Raw genomic sequence first — 20,776 nt, forward strand, 5'->3', positions numbered from 1 at the left:
ACAAAACACTGCTAAAAGAAATCACGGACGACACAAACGAATGGAAACACATCCCATACTCATGGATTGGTAGAATCACTATTGTGAAAATGACTACATTGCCAAAAGCAATCTAGAAATTCAATGTAGCTCCCATCAAAATAGCAACATCATTCTTCACAGAATGAGAAAAGACAATCCTAAAGTTTACATAACTTTATACTATAAAGCCATAGTCACAAAAACAGCATGGTACTGATATAAAAATAGGCATATAGACCAATGGAACAGAATAGAGAACCCAGAAATAAAACCAAATACTTACAGCCAACAGATTTTTGACAAAGCAAACAAAAACATAAAGTAGGGAAAGGAAACCCTATTGAACAAATAATGGAGGGATGTTTAGCAAGCCACATGTAGAAGAATAAAACTGGAAACTCATCTCACAACTTATACAAAAATAAACTCAAGATAGACATAAGACATAAATCTAAGACCTAAAACAGTAAAAATTCTAGAAGATAACATTGGAAAAATGTTTCTAGACATTTGCTTAGGCAAAGACTTCATGAATAAGAACCCAAAAGTAAATGCAACGAAAACAAATATAAACAGATGGGGCTTAATTAAACTACAAAGCTTCTGCAGAGCAAAAATAATCAGCAGAGTTAACAGACAACCCACAGAGTGAGATAAAATATTCACAATCCATACATCTGTCAAAGGACTAAGATCCAGAATCTACAAAAAACTCATACAAACCAGCAAGAAATAAAAACAATCTCATTTAAAAGTAGGCTAAGGAAATGAATAGACAATTCTCAAAAGAAGATATACGAATGGCCAAGAAACATATGGAAACTTGCTCAACATCTCTAATTATCAGAGTAATGCAAATGAAAATCACAATATGATACCACCTCACTCCTGCAAGAATGGCCATAATTAAAAAATAAAAATATATATAAGAGGTGTTGGTGGGGATGTGGTGCAAAGGGAACAATTTTACACTTCTGGTGTGAATGTAAATTAGCACCATTATGAAAAATAGTGTGGAGATTTTTTTAAAGAACTAAAAGTTGATCTGTCATTTGATCTAGCAATCCCACTACTGGGTATCTATCCAGAGGAAAAAAAGGCATTATATGAAAAAAGATACTTGCACACACGTTTATAGTCTATGTGCCTATTTGTATACCAGCACCATGCTGTTTCGATGACTAAAGCTTTATAGTATAGTTTAAAGTCAGGTAATGTGATGCCTCCAGATTTGTTCTTTTCTCTTACTCTTGCTTTTGCTATGTGGAATCTAAAAGAAAATTTTATTATTTTTGATCACATCAGTTAACCTGGAGGACAGCATATTAGTTGAAATAAGCCAGGCACAGAAAGATTAACATCTCATGACCAAATAACATATTGTTACTCTCTTTTACCTCCCTCCTTGAGTAAAGTGAAAAAGGTTAAAGTTAATGGCATAATAACGCTTCATTGAATGCACAATAGTCTTAAAATGTTAAAGAAATGTTTAATTACAAAATTAAGCTTATACATAATCTAAAAATTTTCAAATGTACTGCATTTATAGCATAAAAGTACAATTAGTAAAATGATTCACTAGTAATTTAATTACATTTAATTTAAAGTTAAAAATGCTTTTCTCTATGATGCAGAACATTACTCTGAACACCTACCTCATGCATCACTCAATATGAAAAGTAAACTAACAAGGGCCTCTCCACTTAGATTTTCATCATAAACCTTACATTTTAATGCCCATACTCTTCCACAGAAAAAACCATAAATAATGCCCATCTAATAAAAAAGAATCTCTCCTATATCTGACACAGCAACAATTTATCACATGCTTTCACATGTGAATACAATAGGAATGAAATAAAGTAATTTGAGAGTTGAATTTCATCATTATTTACTTTTCAAATAAGCTATAATTTTTTCAAGAAAAAAAGTATACTTTCAATGTAATTATAACTCTCCAAAGAATCTTCTACTCCTTTTAAAGTTATTTACAAATAATCTAACAACTTATAGATTTTTTTATACTCAACACTCTGTTTTAGTGTAATGTCTAAAGTGTCAGTGCCTTAGTTATTTCTACTGTAAATTATTTAATATTTACATAGACTCAATTTTGGATTAAATATTTTTCATACTTACTGCATCTGCAAAAACACATTTCAATATAAACTCGTGTCTTCTACGCTGTAGTTTTTGAAAAAAAATGTTTTTCCAAATTCATTACATTTGCAGGATTTTTCTCCAATATAAATTCCCTGATGTTGAACAAAGTTTGAGCAACTGCTTCAGTGTTTTTCTCTAGTACAAAATGTGTACAATAAGATTTGTAATACAAGTAAAGGTACTACAACCCTCCTATGCTCCTTATATTTGTTATGTTTGTCTTCAAAATAAACATGCTTCTTCACTTTAAAGTGTTATATTTTCTGAAATTTCTTTTGACAGTAATTGCATTATAATGCTTTTAATAAGTATAAACTCTGGTGTTGAGTAAGATGTGAAAAGATATCAATGACTTTTTCACATTCTTTATACTTGTACAATCTTTCTCAAGTAAAAATGCTTTCCTGTGCAATAAGATGTGAGTATTGGTTAAGTTTTGTCACATTCTTTACACTTATAAAGTTTTCTCCAATATAAATTATCTTACCTACAAGCAAGTGTAACAATCATTGGAAGGCTTTGTCAAATTCTTCACATTTTTAGGGTTTCTCAACAGGATGGTGTCTTTTATGTTTAGAAAAGTTTTAGGTGTTATCAAAATTACTGTCGCATTTTTCAGGTTTGTACAGTTTCTCACCAGTATGAATTTTCTTATGTCTAGTAAGGTGTGAGGACCGGTTAAAAGCTTTGCCACATTCTTCACATTTGTAGGGTTTCTCTCTAGCATGAATTCTCTTATGATTAGCAAGAGTTGCAGGCCAGTTAAAAACATTGCCACATTCATCACATTTGTAGGATTTCTCTCCAGTATGAATTACTTTATGGTTAGTAAGGGTTGAAAATAAAGTAAAGCCTTTGCCACATTCTTCACATTTGTAGGTATTCTCTCTAGTGTGAATTCTCTTATGTCGAGTAAGGCTGGAGCACCCATTAAAAGCTTTGCCACATTCTTCACATTTGTAGGGTTTCTCTCCAGTATGAATTCTCATATGTTCAGTAAGGTTTGAGGACTGTATAAAAGCTTTGCCGCATTCTTCACATTTGTAGGATTTCTCTCCAGTATGAATTTTCTTATGTCTAGTAAGGTTTGCAAACTGGTTAAAAGCTTTGCCACATTCTTCACATTTGTAGGGTTTCTCTCCAGTATGAATTTTCTTATGTTTAGTAAGGTTTGAAAACTGGTTAAAGTCTTTGCCACATTCTTCACATTTGAAGGGTTTCTCTCCAGTATGAATTCTCTTATGGTTAGTAAGGGTTGCAAACCAGTTAAAGGCTTTGTGACATTCATCACATTTGTAAGGTTTGTCTCCAGTATGAATTATCTTATGTTTACTAAGGATTGAGAATAAACTAAAGGCTTTGCCACATTCTTCACATTTGAAGGGTTTCTCTTCAATATGAATTTTCTTATGTTTAATAAGGGTTGAGGATTGGTTAAAGGCTTTGCCACATTCCTCACATTTGTAGGGTTTCTCTCCCATATGAATTCCCTTATGTTTAATAAGCTCTGAGAACCAGTTAAGAACTTTGCCACATTCCTCACATTTGTAAGAATTCTCTCTAGTGTGAATTCTTATATGTTGTGTTAGATGTGAAAGCATGCAAAATGATTTGCCACATTCTTTACATTTGAAAAACTTCTTTCCAGTATTTCTTTTCTTATGACTGTTTGAATTTGAAAATTTATGAAAGACTTTCACGTATTTATCACATTGAAATATTTTGCTCTGGGTAGTTGTCAAACATTGGTTAAGTTCATTATAACCTTCTTTGAACACCTTAGACTCATCCACACTTTTACAACTTATTCTTAATTGTAAATTCTCATGTCCACATTTTCCGTATCCTCTCAGTATCACTTTTTGAAAAGAATCTTTTATGCTATGCTCTGGCCAAAGGTCTTCAGTGAAATAAGAATATATAACTGAAAGACACAAAAGTAACAAATTACGCCACTTCCTAGACTCAGATGAATATATTTTACAAATCAAATTTATAAAATTACACAAACTACATAAGCAAAATACAAAAATAAATAACTAAAAAATCCTAAAAGTAAAAAAAAAAAAAAGTTATGTACAAATGAAGAAGCTCAACAAATTAGGATACACACAATGATATTTATAACAAACACATATATAAACACAATTTCAAAAGTCACAGACAAGAAGAGAATCTTGTGAGTTGCAGTATAAAAATGATATGTCATTTACAAGCATAGTCTTTTTAAATAACCAGTGAATTTGTCAAGAAAATTTTGTAGGCAAGAAAAGAAGTGTGTGATATAGTCAAAGTCATGAAAAAAATAGATATCAAATGAGAATAATATCATCAGCAAATCTGTCCTACAAAATGGAAAAAAAAAAAGAAAAAACTTCCAAAATAACCAAATTCTGAAAAAGTATATTGGCACTGCAAATTCCCTACATATAAAAGATGCTGAAAGCAGTTTCTTCCACTGAAAATAACATGACAGAAAACAACACATTATTATATAAAAATACATAACTTTATGAAAAAGATATGCACATACAAATAGAATTCCTTAACATTATTATAATGGTGCACAAAATGTTAATTATTCTCTAAAATTTGAAAGATAAAATCATAGAAAGTATTATAAATGTCTATTAATAAATATACAACATAAAAAGAAATAATTAGCAACATTAATAACAAAGTTCAGGGCAGATGTAATGAAATAGAACTTTTATATGCAAGGGAAGTTAATTTTTCTACCAGATTATAATGTATTATTGTATCCTTTAGAGGTTTTATGTAATCCCCAAGGTACCACAAAGAAAGTATTTTGTATATCTGTATAGATATACAAAAGAAAATAGGAAGGAAGTGAAAGCATTTCAATACAAAAATCAACAAGACACCAAGGATGACAGAGAGAAAATCAGAGACAAAAGTAAAAGAATCAAATAAAACAATAAAATAACATTCTTTCTCTTTCAGAAAATTATCCAAATATATATATATGTAAAATATATATGTAAAATTAACTTTCCAATCAAGAGATATACTTTCATTAAAGGGATTTATTAAAAGAATTTTAAGGCCGGGCGCGGTGGCTCACACCTATAATCCCAGCACTTTGGGAGGCCAAGGCGGGCGGATCACGAGGTCAGAAGATTGAGACCATCCTGGCTAACATGGTGAAACCCTGTCTCTACTAAAAACACAAAAAATTAGCTGGGCATGGTGGTGGGCGCCTGTAGTCCCAGCTACTTGGGAGGCTGAGGCAGGAGAATGGTGTGAACCCAAGAGGCGGAGCTGGCAGTGAGCTGAGATCGCGCCACTGCACTCCAGACTGGGCGACAGAGCGAGACTCCATCTCAAAAAAAAAAAAAAGAATTTTAAAAACCAAGATCCAACATGCCTTTTTACAAGGGCCAGGATAGATCTAATGATAAACAGACTGAAAGTAGCAAGACAAAAGTACACATTTCATGTAAATATTAATCAAATGAGAGAAGAAGAGGTCAAAATATTACACAAAGTACATCTTAAGTCAAAAACTGTCATATTTTATGAAATATACTTGAAGTCAAACTCCAAAGAGACAAAGAAGAATTTTTTTTTTTTTTGAGATGGAGTTTCGCTCTTGTTGCCTAGGCTGGAGTGCAATGGTGAGATGTCAGCTCACTGCAACCTCTGCCTTCCGGGTTCAAGCGATTCTCCTGCCTCAGCCTCCCTAGTAGCTGGGATTACAGGCACCCACCACCATACCCAGCTAATTTTTTGTATTTTTAGTAGAGACGAGGTTTCACTCAAACTCCTGACCTCAGGCAATCCACCCACCTCAGCCTCCCTAAGTGCTGGGATTATAGGCATGAGCCACCACGCCTGGCTCACAAAGAAGAATATTAAACAGTAATAGATTCATTTACTGGGAACCAATGACAGATTTGTATATAGCAGTGTGTGTGTATCTCACATTAAGTTTCCAAATATATAAAGCAAATACTGTCAGAATGAAAGAAACACATACAGAGCAATATAACTATAGTAGAATATTTTAATGCTTCACTTTCTGTAATAAAGATTTTAAAAAGACAAAATATTGGTGAAGAAACTGGACTTGAAGGGAGTATAAAACAATTATTAATAACAGAGGCATAAAGAACACTCAACAACATAATGATAAACAGCCTTCTCAATACCTCATACGAAATTCTCCTTGATAGAAAACCTGGTAAACCAAAAAAGAAGTCTTAACAAATTATTTAAAACTAAATTTTTATGGATTACTTTCTATGACCAAAATGAAATGAGTATAGAACAGTAAGAAGAAAAAACTGAAAAATTCACAAATATATAGAAATTAAAACAATACACTCTTGAGCATGCTTGTTGAAATGTTAAAATAATTAATCTTGTGAAGATGTCCATCCTGCTCAATGTAATTTACAGATTTAATGCAATGTTGTTCAAATTTCTCATGCATTTTTGAAGAAATAGAAACAGCAACCCCCAAAGTATATAAAGTCTTAAGAGATAATAAAGTACCCAAAAATCTGCAATAAAATAAACAATTTTGAAGGCATTACAGTTTCTGATTTTGAAACACATTATAGAGCTACAGAATTGTAACAATTTGGTATGAGTACAAAGGTAAAAACGTACACTAGTAGAACAGAATGCGGCACATATATAAACTTACACATATATGATCATATAGGTCATTTGCATACCTGTAATTATAGCAGCATTGTTACTGAAAGCCAATAGGTAAAAGCAGTGCAAATTTGTCACCAAATTACTCAGTAGATATAATCTAAAATACAAAATACTTAAATATCACCCAGTATTTAAAAAGCAGAAAATATTCTAACAACTATAAAGCTTGATGATATTGTGCAAAATAAAATGAGCCAGTCACAAAAAGACAGAGATTGTATGAGATATATGAAGCAGTTACACTCTTAGAGAAAACAGAGTGGTGTTTGAAAAGTGCCAGGAAATACCCAGTTTTTCAATGGGTATTGATATTTAGCTTTGCAAGATAAAAACATTTTAGGAATATGTTGCATAACAATGTCAATATAATAGGACTAAAATAAACATTTTAAAATATTCTATTGTAAATATTATGTGTTTTTGACAAGTAAAAATAGACATACCTAAAAGAGATTATGATCGTTTGTAAATTATCTTTAAATAGAAAAGTTTTTCTCCCACACAAAAATAATATAGATCCATGAATAAATAGATGTTGAAATTAGGAGAATTTCTATGACTTCTCACCTAGTCAAGATTAAATAACCATTCGCAATAAACCTATACCAGAAATATACAAGTCATAAAAAGAACAGGGAAAATATTTATACAGGTAAACACACAGATCGTTATATTGGTAGTAGACATATGGCTGATTAATATTTGACTTTGTTCCACACTGTCTTAAATTTTACAGAGTTAAATACTGGCATACTCAATTATAATATAAACTAAAAAACCAAAACAATTAACTCATGTGAGGTGGCATATCCTAAAATATATAACACAAAAATATAAAATTCCAAAAGAAAATTAAAACATGAAATGTAAAACTTATTGGACACCATCAAGTACATCAATATATTCATTAAAAAACTCTTAGAAGAAGAATGTAGGTAAAAAGTAATGTAGAGGTTACTTGTAGATGAAAAAGGCTAAGAACTTCCTAAATTTTGATGTAGTAATAAAATTCCTAACCAAGAATACTTGATTCAAGATTAGTGTACTTTAAAAACAGATAAAAATAAAGACTTTTCAAAATAAAAGGTGACAGTGTTACGATTCATTATGACTAGCACAGTTCTACATGAAGGGCTACATAGTAGCCTGGTAAAGTGGATTATTTCTGTAATCCCACATCTTTAGGGAGGCCAAGGCAGTAAGATAACTTGAGACCAGGAGTTCAAGATCAGCCTGAGCAACATAGTAAGACTCTGCATATAAACAAACAGAAATGCTAAAATGAGTCCATTATTTAAAAAAAAAAAAATGATGCTGGACAGCATCATAAAACTATATATAAATATAAAGCTATTAAATGTAAATATACACACACACATACAATTCTTTGCTCTCATAATGATGGAGCATAAAACCTTTAAAGTTATTCTATATGAGAAACTAAAAATAAATCTGCATAAATCTGTCGATACCCAATAAAAAATAATAGTTTTTAACATCAACAAAAAACTGGAAAACATATTAGTTTTTGCATTAAATTGAAGTTGTTATGAAATTAAAATATATTGTTTTAACTTTAAGATGTTTTATGTAATCTCCACTTTTCAAGATAATTACATTGTATTTCCAGAAAGTATGTGAAACAAATTTTTAAATAATCAAAGTATGTCACAACAAACTTAAACAAAAATTGGCAGGGCAAGGTGGCTCACACCTGTAATCCCTGCATTTTGGGAGGCCGAGGTGGGCCGATCACCTGAGGTCGGGAGTTCGAGGCCATCCTGGCCAACATGGCGAAACCCCTTCTCTACTAGAAGTACAAAAATTAACTGGGTGTGGTGGCAGGTGCCGGTAATTCCAGCTACTCAGGAGGTTGGGGCAGGAGAATCACTTGAACCCAGGAGGCGGAGGCTGCAGTGAGCCGAGATCACGCCATTGCACTCCAGCCTGGGCAATAAGAGCAAGATTCTGTCTCAAATAAATAAATAAATAAATAAACAAACAAAAATAAGCACTAAAATGAACAATGAAAAAGAAAACATATCTACAAGAAACACATAAAACAATAACAATAAACTGATAATAGTAACTTTCTTTAAGCAATCATTTTAAAAATACATTAATTAAACTAATTAATAAAAAAAGGTGCTGGGCACAGTGGCTCACGCCTGTAATCCCAGCAGTTTGGGAGGCCGAGGAGGGTGGATCACCCGAGGTCGGAAGTTCGAGACCAGCCTGACCAACATGGAGAATCCCCGTCTCTACTAAAAATACAAAATTAGCCGGGCATGGTGGCACAGGCCTATAATCCCAGCTACCAGGGCAGCTGAGGCAGGAGAATCACTTGAACCCGGGAGGCGGAGGTTGTGGTGAGCCGAGATGGCACCATTGCACTCCGGCCTGAGCAACAACAGCAAAACTCTGTCTCAAAAAAAAAAAAAAAAAGTGATCCCAGGACTTTGAGAAGCCAAGGTGGGCTGATCAGTTGATCTCAAGAATTTGAGGACAAATCTGGGGGCATCATGGTGGATGGGAGGCAGGACTAGATTGCAGCTCCAACTCAGGCGAACAAAGCAGTGTGTGAAGGCTTGCGTCATAAATTTTAGCTTCAGAATAACTGCAGGAATAAATCAGGAAACCTGAAATGACCCACAGATCCTCTGAATGAAGCAGACTGCTCCTACAGGACTCAGGAGACACCCCAAATACTGTGAGTATCCAAACTGCAGAAGTGGAAAAGGGAGATCCTTCACCTCTGAACATGCACCCCCACTGGGGAAACTGAAGGTCTAGTTTGTGGGAGAAGATGCCGACCTTACCTGGAGGTGAGTCAATTGAGAGCCAAGTGAAATATGGGGGTGGAAGAAGCAGCAGAAAAGGCCCTAGGAGCTCACTGGGTCCCCAAGCAGGCCATTCCTTCCTGGCATCACAAGGATCTTTTTGGAGGGCAGCCACAGGCATGAGAAAAACACCACAGGGAGAAGAAAACCTCCAGCTGAACTTTGTGACAATTTGAACCAGCTGAGAAGCCTCCGGGCCAGAACTCGGCAAAGGGCGAGAATCCATCAAATCCATCCTGCAGACTCCACAGGTCACAGGTCACAGGGCCGGGGAAGAACTAATGCCCTTTTCTTTCACAGCTAGGAGGTGGGTAGCCTGGGGCAAGTTCTTAGCCCTGCTTGCTAACTGCGTGAAAACAGTCTTGGTGCTGTTAGGTGGGGCACAGTAGGAGTAAGACCAGCCCTTTGGATTGTGTAGAAGTTGGGTGAGGCAGGTGACTGCCAGCTTTTCCCCACTTCCCTGACAACCTGCATGACTTGGCAGAAGCAGCCATTATCCTCCTAGGTACATAAATCCATTGACCTGGGAACTTCACCCCCATCCTCAAAAGCAGCCAAAGCAGTATGTACCCAAGGAGAGTCTGAGTTCAGACACACCTAGCCCTGCCCCTACCCAGTGGTCCTTCCCTACCCACCCTCGTATCTGAACACAAAGGGCATATACTCTAAGAAGTTGTAAGGCCCCACCCACTGGGTTCTTCTCCACACTACCACAGCTGATGCTCTCTGGAAAGCACCACTTCCCAGAAGGAGGCAAATCAGCACAATAAGAGAGCATTAAATCACCAGTGCTAAGAACACTGGAAGAGTCCATTTCACCCCCGCTACCACCTCCACTGAAACAGGTGCTGGTATCCACAGCTGAGAAACCCATAAACAGTTCACAACACAGAACTCTGGGCAGACAACCCTTAGTTCCAGCCCAAAGTTTGGTAGATTTGCTGGGTGGCTATACCTAGAAGAGAGATAACAATCAATACAGCTCGGCTCTCAGGAAGCCACATCCACAGGAAAAGGGGAGAATACCAAATAAAGGGAACAAAAGAATCTGAAAAACAGCCTTCAGCCCTAGACCTTCCTTCTGACAGAGCCTACGCCACTGCGAAGGAACCAAAAAACCAACTCTGGTAATATGACAAAACAAGGCTCTTTAACACCCCCAAATTATCACACTAGCTAACCAGCAATAAATCCAAACCAAGAAGGAATCCCTGTTTTACCTGAAAAAGAATTCAGGGAGAGAAGGACTGTGTGGTAGATAGAGCTCCCTCTCCCCTCTCCCCTCTCCCCTCTCCCCTCCCCCCTCCCCCCTCTCCCCTCTTTCCACGGTCTCCCTCTGATGCCGAGCCGAAGCTGGACGGTACTGCTGCCATCTCAGCTCACTGCAACCTCCCTGCCCGATTCTCCTGCCTCAGCCTGCCGAGTGCCTGCGATTGCAGGCGCGCGCCGCCACGCCTGACTGGTTTTCGTATTTTTTTGGTGGAGACGGGGTTTCGATGTGTCGGCTGGGCTGGTCTCCAGCTCCTAACCGCGAGTGATCCGCCAGCCTCGGCCTCCCGAGGTGCCGGGATTGCAGACGGAGTCTCGTTGACTCAGTGCTCAATGGCGCCCAGGCTGGAGTGCAGTGGCGTGATCTCGGCTCGCTGCAACCACCTCCCAGCCGCCTGCCTTGGCCTCCCTAGGTGCCGGGATTGCAGCCTCTGCCTGGCAGCCACCCCGTCTGGGAGGTGAGGAGCGTCTCCGCCTGACTGCCCATCGTCTGGGATGTGAGGAGCCCCTCTGCCTGGCTGCCCAGTCTGGAAAGTGAGGAGCGTCTCTGCCCGGCCGCCATCCCATCTAGGAGGTGAGGAGCGTCTCCGCCTGACTGCCCATCGTCTGGGATGTGAGGAGCCCCTCTGCCTGGCTGCCCAGTCTGGAGGGTGAGGAGCGTCTCTGCCCGGCCGCCATCCCATCTAGGAAGTGAGGAGCGCCTCTTCCCGGCCGCCATCGCATCTGGGAGGTGAGGAGCGTCTCTGCCCGGCCGCCCATCGTCTGAGATGTGGGGAGCACCTCTGCCCTGCCGCCCCGTCCGGGATGTGAGGAGTGTCTCTGCCCGGCCGCCCTGTCTGAGAGGTGAGGAGACCCTCTGCCTGGCAACCGCCCCATCTGAGAGGTGAGGAGCCCCTCCGCCCGGCAGCCACCCCGTCTGAGAAGTGAGGAGCGTCCTCCCTCCTCGTCTGGGAGGGAGGTGGGGGGGTCAGCCCCCCACCCGGCCAGCCGCCCCGTCCGGGAGGTGAGGGGCACCTCTGCCCGGCTGCCCCTACCGGGAAGTGAGGAGCCCCTCTGCCCGGCCAGCCGCCTCGTCCGGGAGGGAGGTGGGGGGGTCAGCCCCCCGCCTGGCCAGCCGCCCCGTCCGGGAGGCGAGGGGTGCCTCTGCCCGGCCGCCCCTACTGGGAAGTGAGGAGCCCCTCTGCCCGGCCAGCCGCCCCGTCCGGGAGGGAGGTGGGGGGGTCAGCCCCCCGCCCGGCCAGCCGCCCTGTCCGGGAGGGAGGTGGGGGGATCAGCCCCCTGCCCGGCCAGCCGCCCTGTCCAGGAGGTGGGGGGGGGCCTCTGCCCGGCCGCCCCTACTGGGAAGTGAGGAGCCCCTCTGCCCGGCCAGCCGCTCTGTCTGGGAGGGAGGTGGGGGGGTCAGCCCCCGGCCCGGCCAGCCACCCCGTCCGGGAGGGAGGTGGGGGGGTTAGCCCCCCGCCTGGCCAGCCGCCCCATCCGGGAGGTGAGGGGCGCCTCTGCCCGGCCGCCCCTTCTGGGAAGTGAGGAGCCCCTCTGCCCGGCCAGCCGCCCCGTACGGGAGGGAGGTGGGGGGGGTTAGCCCCCCGCCCAGCCAGCCGCCCCGTCCGGGAGGGAGGTGGGGGGGTCAGCCCCCCGCCCGGCCAGCCGCCCCGTCCGGGAGGGAGGTGGGGGGTTAGCCCCCCGCCCGGCCAGCCACCCCGTCCGGGAGGGAGGTGGGGGGGTCAGCCCCCCGCCCGGCCAGCCGCCCTGTCCGGGAGGTGAGGGGCGCCTCTGCCCGGCCGCCCCTACCGGGAAGTGAGGAGCCCCTCTGCCCGGCCAGCCGCCCCCTCCGGGAGGGAGGTGGGGGGGTCAGCCCCCCGCCGGGCCAGCCGCCCCGTCGGGGAAGTGAGGGGCGCCTCTGCCCGGCCGCCCCTACTGGGAAGTGAGGAGCCCCTCTGCCCGGCCAGCCGCCCTGTCCGGGAGGGAGGTGGGGGGTCAGCCCCCCGCCCGGCCAGCCGCCCCGTCCGGGAGGGAGGTGGGGGGGGTCAGCCCCCCGCCCGGCCAGCCGCCCCGTCCGGGAGGTGAGGGGCGCTTCTGCCCGGCCGCCCCTACTGGGAAGTGAGGAGCTCCTCTGCCCAGCCACCACCCCATCTGGGAGGTGTACTCAACAGCTCATTGAGAATGGGCCATGAAGACAATGGCGGTTTTGTGGAATAGAAAGGGGGGAAAGGTGGGGAAAAGATTGAGAAATCGGATGGTTGCTGTGTCTGTGTAGAAAGAGGTAGACATGGGAGACTTTTCATTTTGTTCTGTACTAAGAAAAATTCTTCTGCCTTGGGATCCTGTTGATCTGTGACCTTACCCCCAACCCTGTGCTCTCTGAAACATGTGCTGTATCCACTCAGGGTTGAATGGATTAAGGGCGGTGCAAGATGTGCTTTGTTAAACAGATGCTTGAAGGCAGCATGTTCGTTAAGAGTCATCGCCACTCCTTAATCTCAAGTACCCAGGGACACAAACACTGCGGAAGGCCGCAGGGTCCTCTGCCTAGGAAAACCAGAGAACTTTGTTCACTTGTTTATCTGCTGACCTTCCCTCCACTATTGTCCTGTGACCCTGCCAAATCCCCCTCTGCGAGAAACACCCAAGAATGATCAATAAAAAAGAAAAAAAAAAAAAAAAGAATTCAGGAGGCTAGTTACTAGGCTAATAAGAAAGGCATCAGAGAAAGGCGAAGCCCAGTGCAAGGAAATTCAAAGAACAATACACAAAACAAAGGGAGAAATATTCAAGAAAATAGATAACATAAAGAAAAAACAATCAAAACTTCAGGAAACACTGGACACACTTACAGTAAAGTCTCAGCAATAGAACTGAATGAATAGAAGAAAGAAATTCAGAGCTCAAAGACAAGGTCTTCAAATTAACCCAATCCAACAAAGACAAAGAAAAAATAATAAGAAAATATGAACAAAGCCTCCAAGAAGTCTGGGATTATGTTAAATGACCACACCTAAGAATAATTGGCATTTGTGAGAAAGAAGAGAAATCTAAAAGTTTGGAAAACACATTTGGGTTGATAACCGAGAAAAGCTTCCTCAGCCTTACTAGAGACCTAGACATCCAAATACAAGATGCACAAAGAACACCTGAGAAATTTATCACAAAAAGAGTATCACCTAGGCACACTGCCATCAGGTTATCTAAAGTTAAGACAAGGAAAAACATCTTAAGAGTTGTCAGACAAAAGCACCAGGTAACCTATAAAGTAAAAACTATCAGATTAACAGCAGATTTCTCAGCAGAAATCCTACAAGCTAGAAGGGACTGGGGCCCTATCTATCTTCAGCCTCCTCAAACAAAACAATTATCAGCCAAGAATTCTGTATCCAGTGAAACTAAGCATCACATATGAAGGAAAGATATAGTCTTTTTCAGACAAACAAATTCTGTGATAATTCATCATTACCAAGCCACTACTACAAGAACTGCTAAAAGAGCTCCAAATCTTGAAACAAATTTTGGAAATACACCAAAACAGAACCTCTTTAAAGCATAAATCTCACAGGACCTATAGAACAAAAATACAATTTAAAAAGCAAAAACAAAAAAACAAAAACCAAGGTACACAGGCAACAAATGGCACGATAAATGAAATGGTATCTCACATCTAAATACTAACATTGAATGTTAAGTGGCCTAAATCTGCCACTTAAAAGATACAGAATGGATAAGAATTAACCAACCATCTGATGCCTTCAAGAGACTAACTTAACACATAAGAACTCACATAAAATTAAAGTAAAGGGGTGGAAAAAAACATTTCATGCAAATGGACACCAAAAGTGAGCAGGAGTAGCTATTCTTGTATCAGACAAAACAAACTTTAAAGCAGCTGCAGTTTAAAAAGACAAAGAGGGACATTATAGAACAATAAAAGGCCTTGGCTGGTTCAATCCCAGCACTTTGGGAGGCTGAGGCAGGTGGATCACAAGATCAGGAGTTCAAGACCAGCCTGGCCAAAATGGAGAAACTCCATCTCTACTAAAAATACAAAAATTAGCCGGGTGTGGTGGCGGGCACCTGTAATCCCAGCTACTCGGGAGGCTGAGGAGGAGAACTGCTTGAACCCAGGAGGCGGAGGTTGCAGTGAGCCAAGATCGTGCCACTGCACTCCAGCCTGGGCAACAGAGCGAGACTCCATCTCAAAAAAAAATTTAAAAAAAATTAATAATAGTAATAATAATAATAATAATAAAAGGCCTTGTCCAACAGAAAAACATCACAAACCTAAACATTCATGCACCTAACATTGGAGCTTCTAAATTTATAAAACAATTACTAATAGACCTAAAAAATGTGATAAACACAGTAAGAGTGGGGAACTTCAATAGTCCACTGACAGAACTAGACAGATCAAGACAGAAAATTAACAAAGAAACAACGGACTTAAACTATACCTTGAAACAAATGGACTTAACAGATATATACAAAACATTCCATCCAACAACCGCAGAATGCACATTCTACTCAACAGCGGGTGAAACTTTCTCCAAGATAGACCATATGATAGGCCACAAAACAAGCCTCAATAAGTTAAAGAATATTGAAATTATATCAAACACTCTCTCAGACTACAGTGGAATAAAACTAGAAATCGGCCAGGCGCAGTGACTCACGCCTGTAATCCCAGCACTTTGGAAGGCCGAGGTGGGCAGATCACGAGGTCAGGAGATCGAGACCACCCTGGCTAACATGGGGAAACCCTGTCTCTACTAAAAAATACAAAAAAATTAGCCAGGCATGGTGGCGGGTGCCTGTAGTCCCAGCTACTCAGGTGGTTGAGGCAGGAGAATGGCGTGAACTCAGGAGGTGGAGCTTGCAGTGAGCCAAGATCGTGCCACTGCACTCCAGCCTGGGCAACACAGTGAGACTCCGTCTCAAAAAAAAAAAAAAAAAAACACCTAGAAATCAACTCCAAAAAAACCTTCAAAACCATGCAAATACATGGAAATTAAATAACCTGCTTCTGAATGATCATTGGGTCAAAAATGAAACCAAGATGAAAATTTAAAAATTTGTCTAACTGAATGACAATAATGACCCAACCTATGAAAACCTCTGGGATACAGCAAAGGTAGTGCTAAGAGGAAAGTTCATAGCCCTAAACGCCTACATCAAAAAGACTGATAGAGCACAAACTGAGACTGTAAGGTCACACTTCAAGAAACTAGAGAAACGAGAAAAAACCAAATCCAAATGCAACAGAAGAAAGGAAATAATCAAGATTAGAGCAAAACTAAATGAAACTGAAGCAAAAAAATACAAAAGATAAATGAAACAAAAAGCTGTTTCTTTGAAAACATAAATAGGCCAGGCACGGTGGCTCACGCCTGTAATCCCAGTACTTTGGGAGGCCCAGGGGGGCAGATCACAAGGTCAGGCGACTGAGACCATCCTAGCTAACACGGGGAAACCCCATCTCTACTAAAAATACAAAAAATTAGCCGGGCATGGTGGTGGGCACCTGTCGTCCCAGCTACTCGGGAGGCTGAGGCAGGAGAATGGCCTGAACCTGGGAGGCAGAGCTTGCAGTGAGCCAAGATCGTACCACTGCACTCCAGCCTGGGCAACAGAGAGAGACTCAAAAAAAAAAAGAAAAGAAGAGAGAAAATCTAAATAACCTCAATAAGAAACAAAATGGGAGATATTACAACTGATACCACATTAATACAAAAGATCATTCAAGGCTACGATGAATACACACATAAACTCGAAAACCTAGAAGAGATGAATAAATTCCTGTAAAAATAAAACCCTCCTACCCTGAACAGACCAAAAGCAAGTAGCTTTTAAAATGGTAATTTTAGAATTACCAACAAAAAAAGTCCAAGACCAGACAGATTCACAGCAGAATTCTACCAGACACTCAAAGAAGAATTGGTACCAATCCTATTGACACTATTCCAGAAGACAGAGTAAGAGGGAACCCTCCCTAATTCATTCTATGAAGCCAACATCATGCTAATATCAAAACCAGAAAAGGACATGATCAAAAAAGAAAACTACAGACTTATATCCCTGATGAACATAGATGCTAAAATCCTTAACAAAATACCAGCTAACTGAATCCAACAACATATCAAAAAGATAATCCATCATGATCAAGTGAGTTTCATACCAGGGATGCAGAGATGGTTTAATATATGCAAGTCAATAAGTGTGATACACCACATAAACAGAGTTAAAACTCACATGATCATCTCAATAGATGCAGAAAAAGCATTTGACAAAATCCAGCATCTCTTTATGAGTAAAACTCTCAGCAAAACTGGCATACAAGGGACATACCTCCACGTAATAAAAGTCATCTATGACAAACCCACAGCCAACATAATACTGAATGGGAAAAAAGTTGAAAGCATTCCCTTTGGAACAAGACAAGGATGCCCACTCTCACAACTCTTCTTCAACATAGCACTGGAAGTCCTAGGCAGAGCAATCAGACAAGAGAAATAAAGGGCATCCAAATCAGTAAAGAGAAAGTCAAACTGTCACTGTTTGCTGGTGATATGATCTTTTATCTTGAAAACCCCAAAGACTCCTCCAAAAAACTCCTAGAACTGATAAAAGAATTGAGCAAAGTTTCCAGGTATAGGATTAATGTACACAAACCAGTAGCTCTTCTATACACCAACAGTGACCTAGTGGAGAATCAAATCAAGAACTCAACCCCTTTTACAGTAGCTGCAAAAATAATAAAATACTTAGAAATATACCTAATCGATTACATGAAAGACCTCTACAAGGAAAACTACAAAACACTGCTGAAAAAAATCATAGACAACACAAACAAATGGAAACACATTTTATGCTTATGGATAGGTAGAATTAATCTTGTGGAAAATGACCATACTGCAAAAAGCAATAAACAAACTCAATACAATCCCCATCAAAATACTACCATAATTCTTCACAGAATTAGAAAAAACAATTCTAAAATGTATACAGAACGAAAAAAGAGCCCACATAGCCAAAGCAAGACTAAGCAAAAAGAATAAATCTGGAGGCATCAGACTACCTGATTTCAAACTATACCATAAGCCATAGTTACCAGAACAGCATGTTACTATTATAAAAATCGGCACATAGAACAACGGAACAGAATAGCGAACCCAGAAATAAACTCAAGTACTTACAGCCAACTGATCTTTCAGAAAGCAAACAAAAACATAAGTGGGAAAAGGAAACCCTTTTCAACAAAAGGTGCTGGGAAAATTGGCTAGCCACATGTAGGAGAATAAAACTGGATCTTTATCTCTCACCTTATACAAAAATAAACTCAAGACAGATTAAGGACTTAAATCTAAGACCTGAAACTATAAAAATTCTGTAAGATAACATTGGAAAAACCCTTCTAAACATTGGCTTAGGCAAGGATTTCATGACCAAGAACCCAAAAGCAAATGCAATAAAAACAAAGATAAATAGCTGGAACTTAATTAAACAAAAGAGCTTTTGCACAGCAAAAGGAACAGTCAGCAGAGTAAACAGACAACCCACAGAGTGGGAAAGGATCTTCACAATTTATACATCTGACAAAGTACTAATATCCAGAATCTACAATGAACTCAAATCAGCAAGAAAAAAACAAACAATCCCATCGAAAAGTGGGCTAAGGACACAAATAAACATTTCTCAAAAGAAGATATACAAATGGCCAACAAAAATATGAAAAAATGCTCCACATCACTAATGATCAGGGAAATGCATATCAAAACCATAATGCAGTACCACCTTACTTTTGCAAGAATGATCATAATCAAAAAATCGTAAACAGTAGATGCTGGCACAGATGCGGTGATCAGGGAACACTTCTACACTGCTGGTGGGAATGTAAACTAGTACAACCACTATGGAAAACAGTGTGGAGATTCCTTAAAGAACTAAAGGTAGAACTACCATTTGACCCAGCAATCCCACTATTGGGTATCTACCCACAGGAAAAGAAGTTACTATCTGAAAAAGATACTTGCACACGCATGTTTATAGCAGCACAATTTGCAATTGCAAAATCATGGAACCAACCCAAATGCCCATCAATCAACAATGGGATAAAGAAACTGTGGTATATATATAGGATACTACTCAGCCATAAGAAGGAATGAATCAATGGCATTTGCAGTGACCTGGATGAGATTGGAGACTATTATTCTAAGTGAAGTAACTCAGGAATGGAAAACCAAACATTGCATGTTCTCACTGATATGTGGGAGCTAAGCTATGAGGATGCAAAGGCATAAGAACGATACAATAAACTTTGGGGACTTGGGGGGGCTCGGGTGGGAGGGGGCAAGAGATAAAAGGCTACAAATAGGGTGTAGTGAATACTGCTTACGTGATGGGTGCACCAAAATCTTAAAAATTACCACTAAAGAACTTACTCATGGAACCAAACACCCTATAGAAAAATAAAATTTAAAAAATAAAAGAGAATTTGAGACCAGTCTGGACAACATTGTCTCTATCAAAAATACAAAAAAACGAACTGGATGTGATGGTGCATATTTGTAACCCAGCTACTGGAGACGCTGAAGTTAGAGAATTTTCTAAGTTTAGAAAGTTGAGGATGCAGTGGGTCATTAAGTATCACGCCACTGCAAACCAGCCTGGTTGACAGAGCGAGGCCACAAGAAAGAACAAAAGAAAGAAAGGAAGGAAGGAAGGAAAGAAGGAAGGGAGGGAGGGAGAGAGAGAGAGAGACAGAGAGAGAGAAAGAGAAAAAGAAATAAGACGCCTGAATGGCTTAAGTAAAAAAGCATACAATATGTTCTCTATACGAGACTTATTTTAGCATTGAGTCAAATAGGCTGAAAGTAACAAAATGAAAAAAATCTTATTTCATGCCAATAGTAACCACGATTGGGTGAGATGGTCATCATTATATTAGATATAATATACTTTAAGTCAAGTACTTGGCCAGGCACGGTGGCTCATGCCTGTAATCCCAGCACTTTGGGAGTCCGAAGCAGGTGAATCACTTGAGGTCAGGAGTTCGAGACCAGCCTGGACAAAATGATGAAACCCCATCTCTACCCAAAATACAAAAAGTAGCCAGGCATCGTAGCACACACCTGTAATTCCAGCTACTCGAGAGGCTGAGGCAAGAGAATTGCTTGAACTCGGGAGGCAGAGGTTGCAGTGAGTCGAGATCACACCACTGCACTCCAGCCTGGGCGACAGAATGAGATTCTGTCTCAAAAAAACAAAAACACAAACAAACAAATAAGTCAAGTAGTAGCATTAATCAAAGATTGATATTATATAATGGTAAGTAAAATGGGTCAATTTACCAGGAATCTATAACTATCATATTTATCTATCTATATGTATGTGTATTAATAACATCAGGTCTCCAAAATATATAAAGCAAATATTGACAAAGGTGAAGAAAGAAATACATAGCAACATAAAAATTGTAGATATCAAGACCCCATTTTCAGTAATAAAAAATTAAGAGAAAAGATTAATAAGAAAACAGAAAACTTAGACATTATAGACTATTGATTATTTTGCATATAGAGGAATAGCTAAGAGTGGATGATTTATAAAGAAACATGTTTATTTGGCTCACACTTTGGCAGACTGTACAAGAAGTGTGTGCCAGCATCTGCTTCTGGTGAGGGTCTCAGGAAGCTTACGATCATGGTGGAAGGCAAAGAGTAACTGGACATATCACATGGTAAGAGACAGAGCAAGTGTGAGGTGAAGGAAACACGTTGTTTTAATGAAGCAGCTTTCATTTGAATTAATAG

At 40.2% G+C, this 20,776-nt stretch overlaps 1 protein-coding gene across 5 annotated transcripts in view; it reads right to left on the reverse strand.

Moving 5' to 3' along the window:
• ZNF680 (zinc finger protein 680) overlaps nt 1-20,776 on the reverse strand; it is a 65,795-nt gene that overhangs the window by 18,426 nt on the left and 26,593 nt on the right. For 2 of the 5 annotated variants that reach the window (XM_054655601.2, XM_016958716.4), the window contains one exon: nt 1,491-4,108. In XM_054655601.2, coding sequence (XP_054511576.2) covers nt 2,769-4,108 — 1,340 coding nt within the window. In that variant the 3' untranslated portion in view covers nt 1,491-2,768. Of the gene's footprint in view, nt 1-1,490; nt 4,109-7,598; nt 8,127-20,095; nt 20,214-20,776 lie in introns of those variants that run through there. The other 3 variants (XM_054655602.2, XR_008536368.2, XM_054655603.2) reach the window with 3 other exon arrangements.

This window comes from Pan troglodytes, chromosome 6 (genome assembly GCF_028858775.2).
Source record: "Pan troglodytes isolate AG18354 chromosome 6, NHGRI_mPanTro3-v2.0_pri, whole genome shotgun sequence".
Taxonomy (NCBI): domain Eukaryota; kingdom Metazoa; phylum Chordata; class Mammalia; order Primates; family Hominidae; genus Pan; species Pan troglodytes.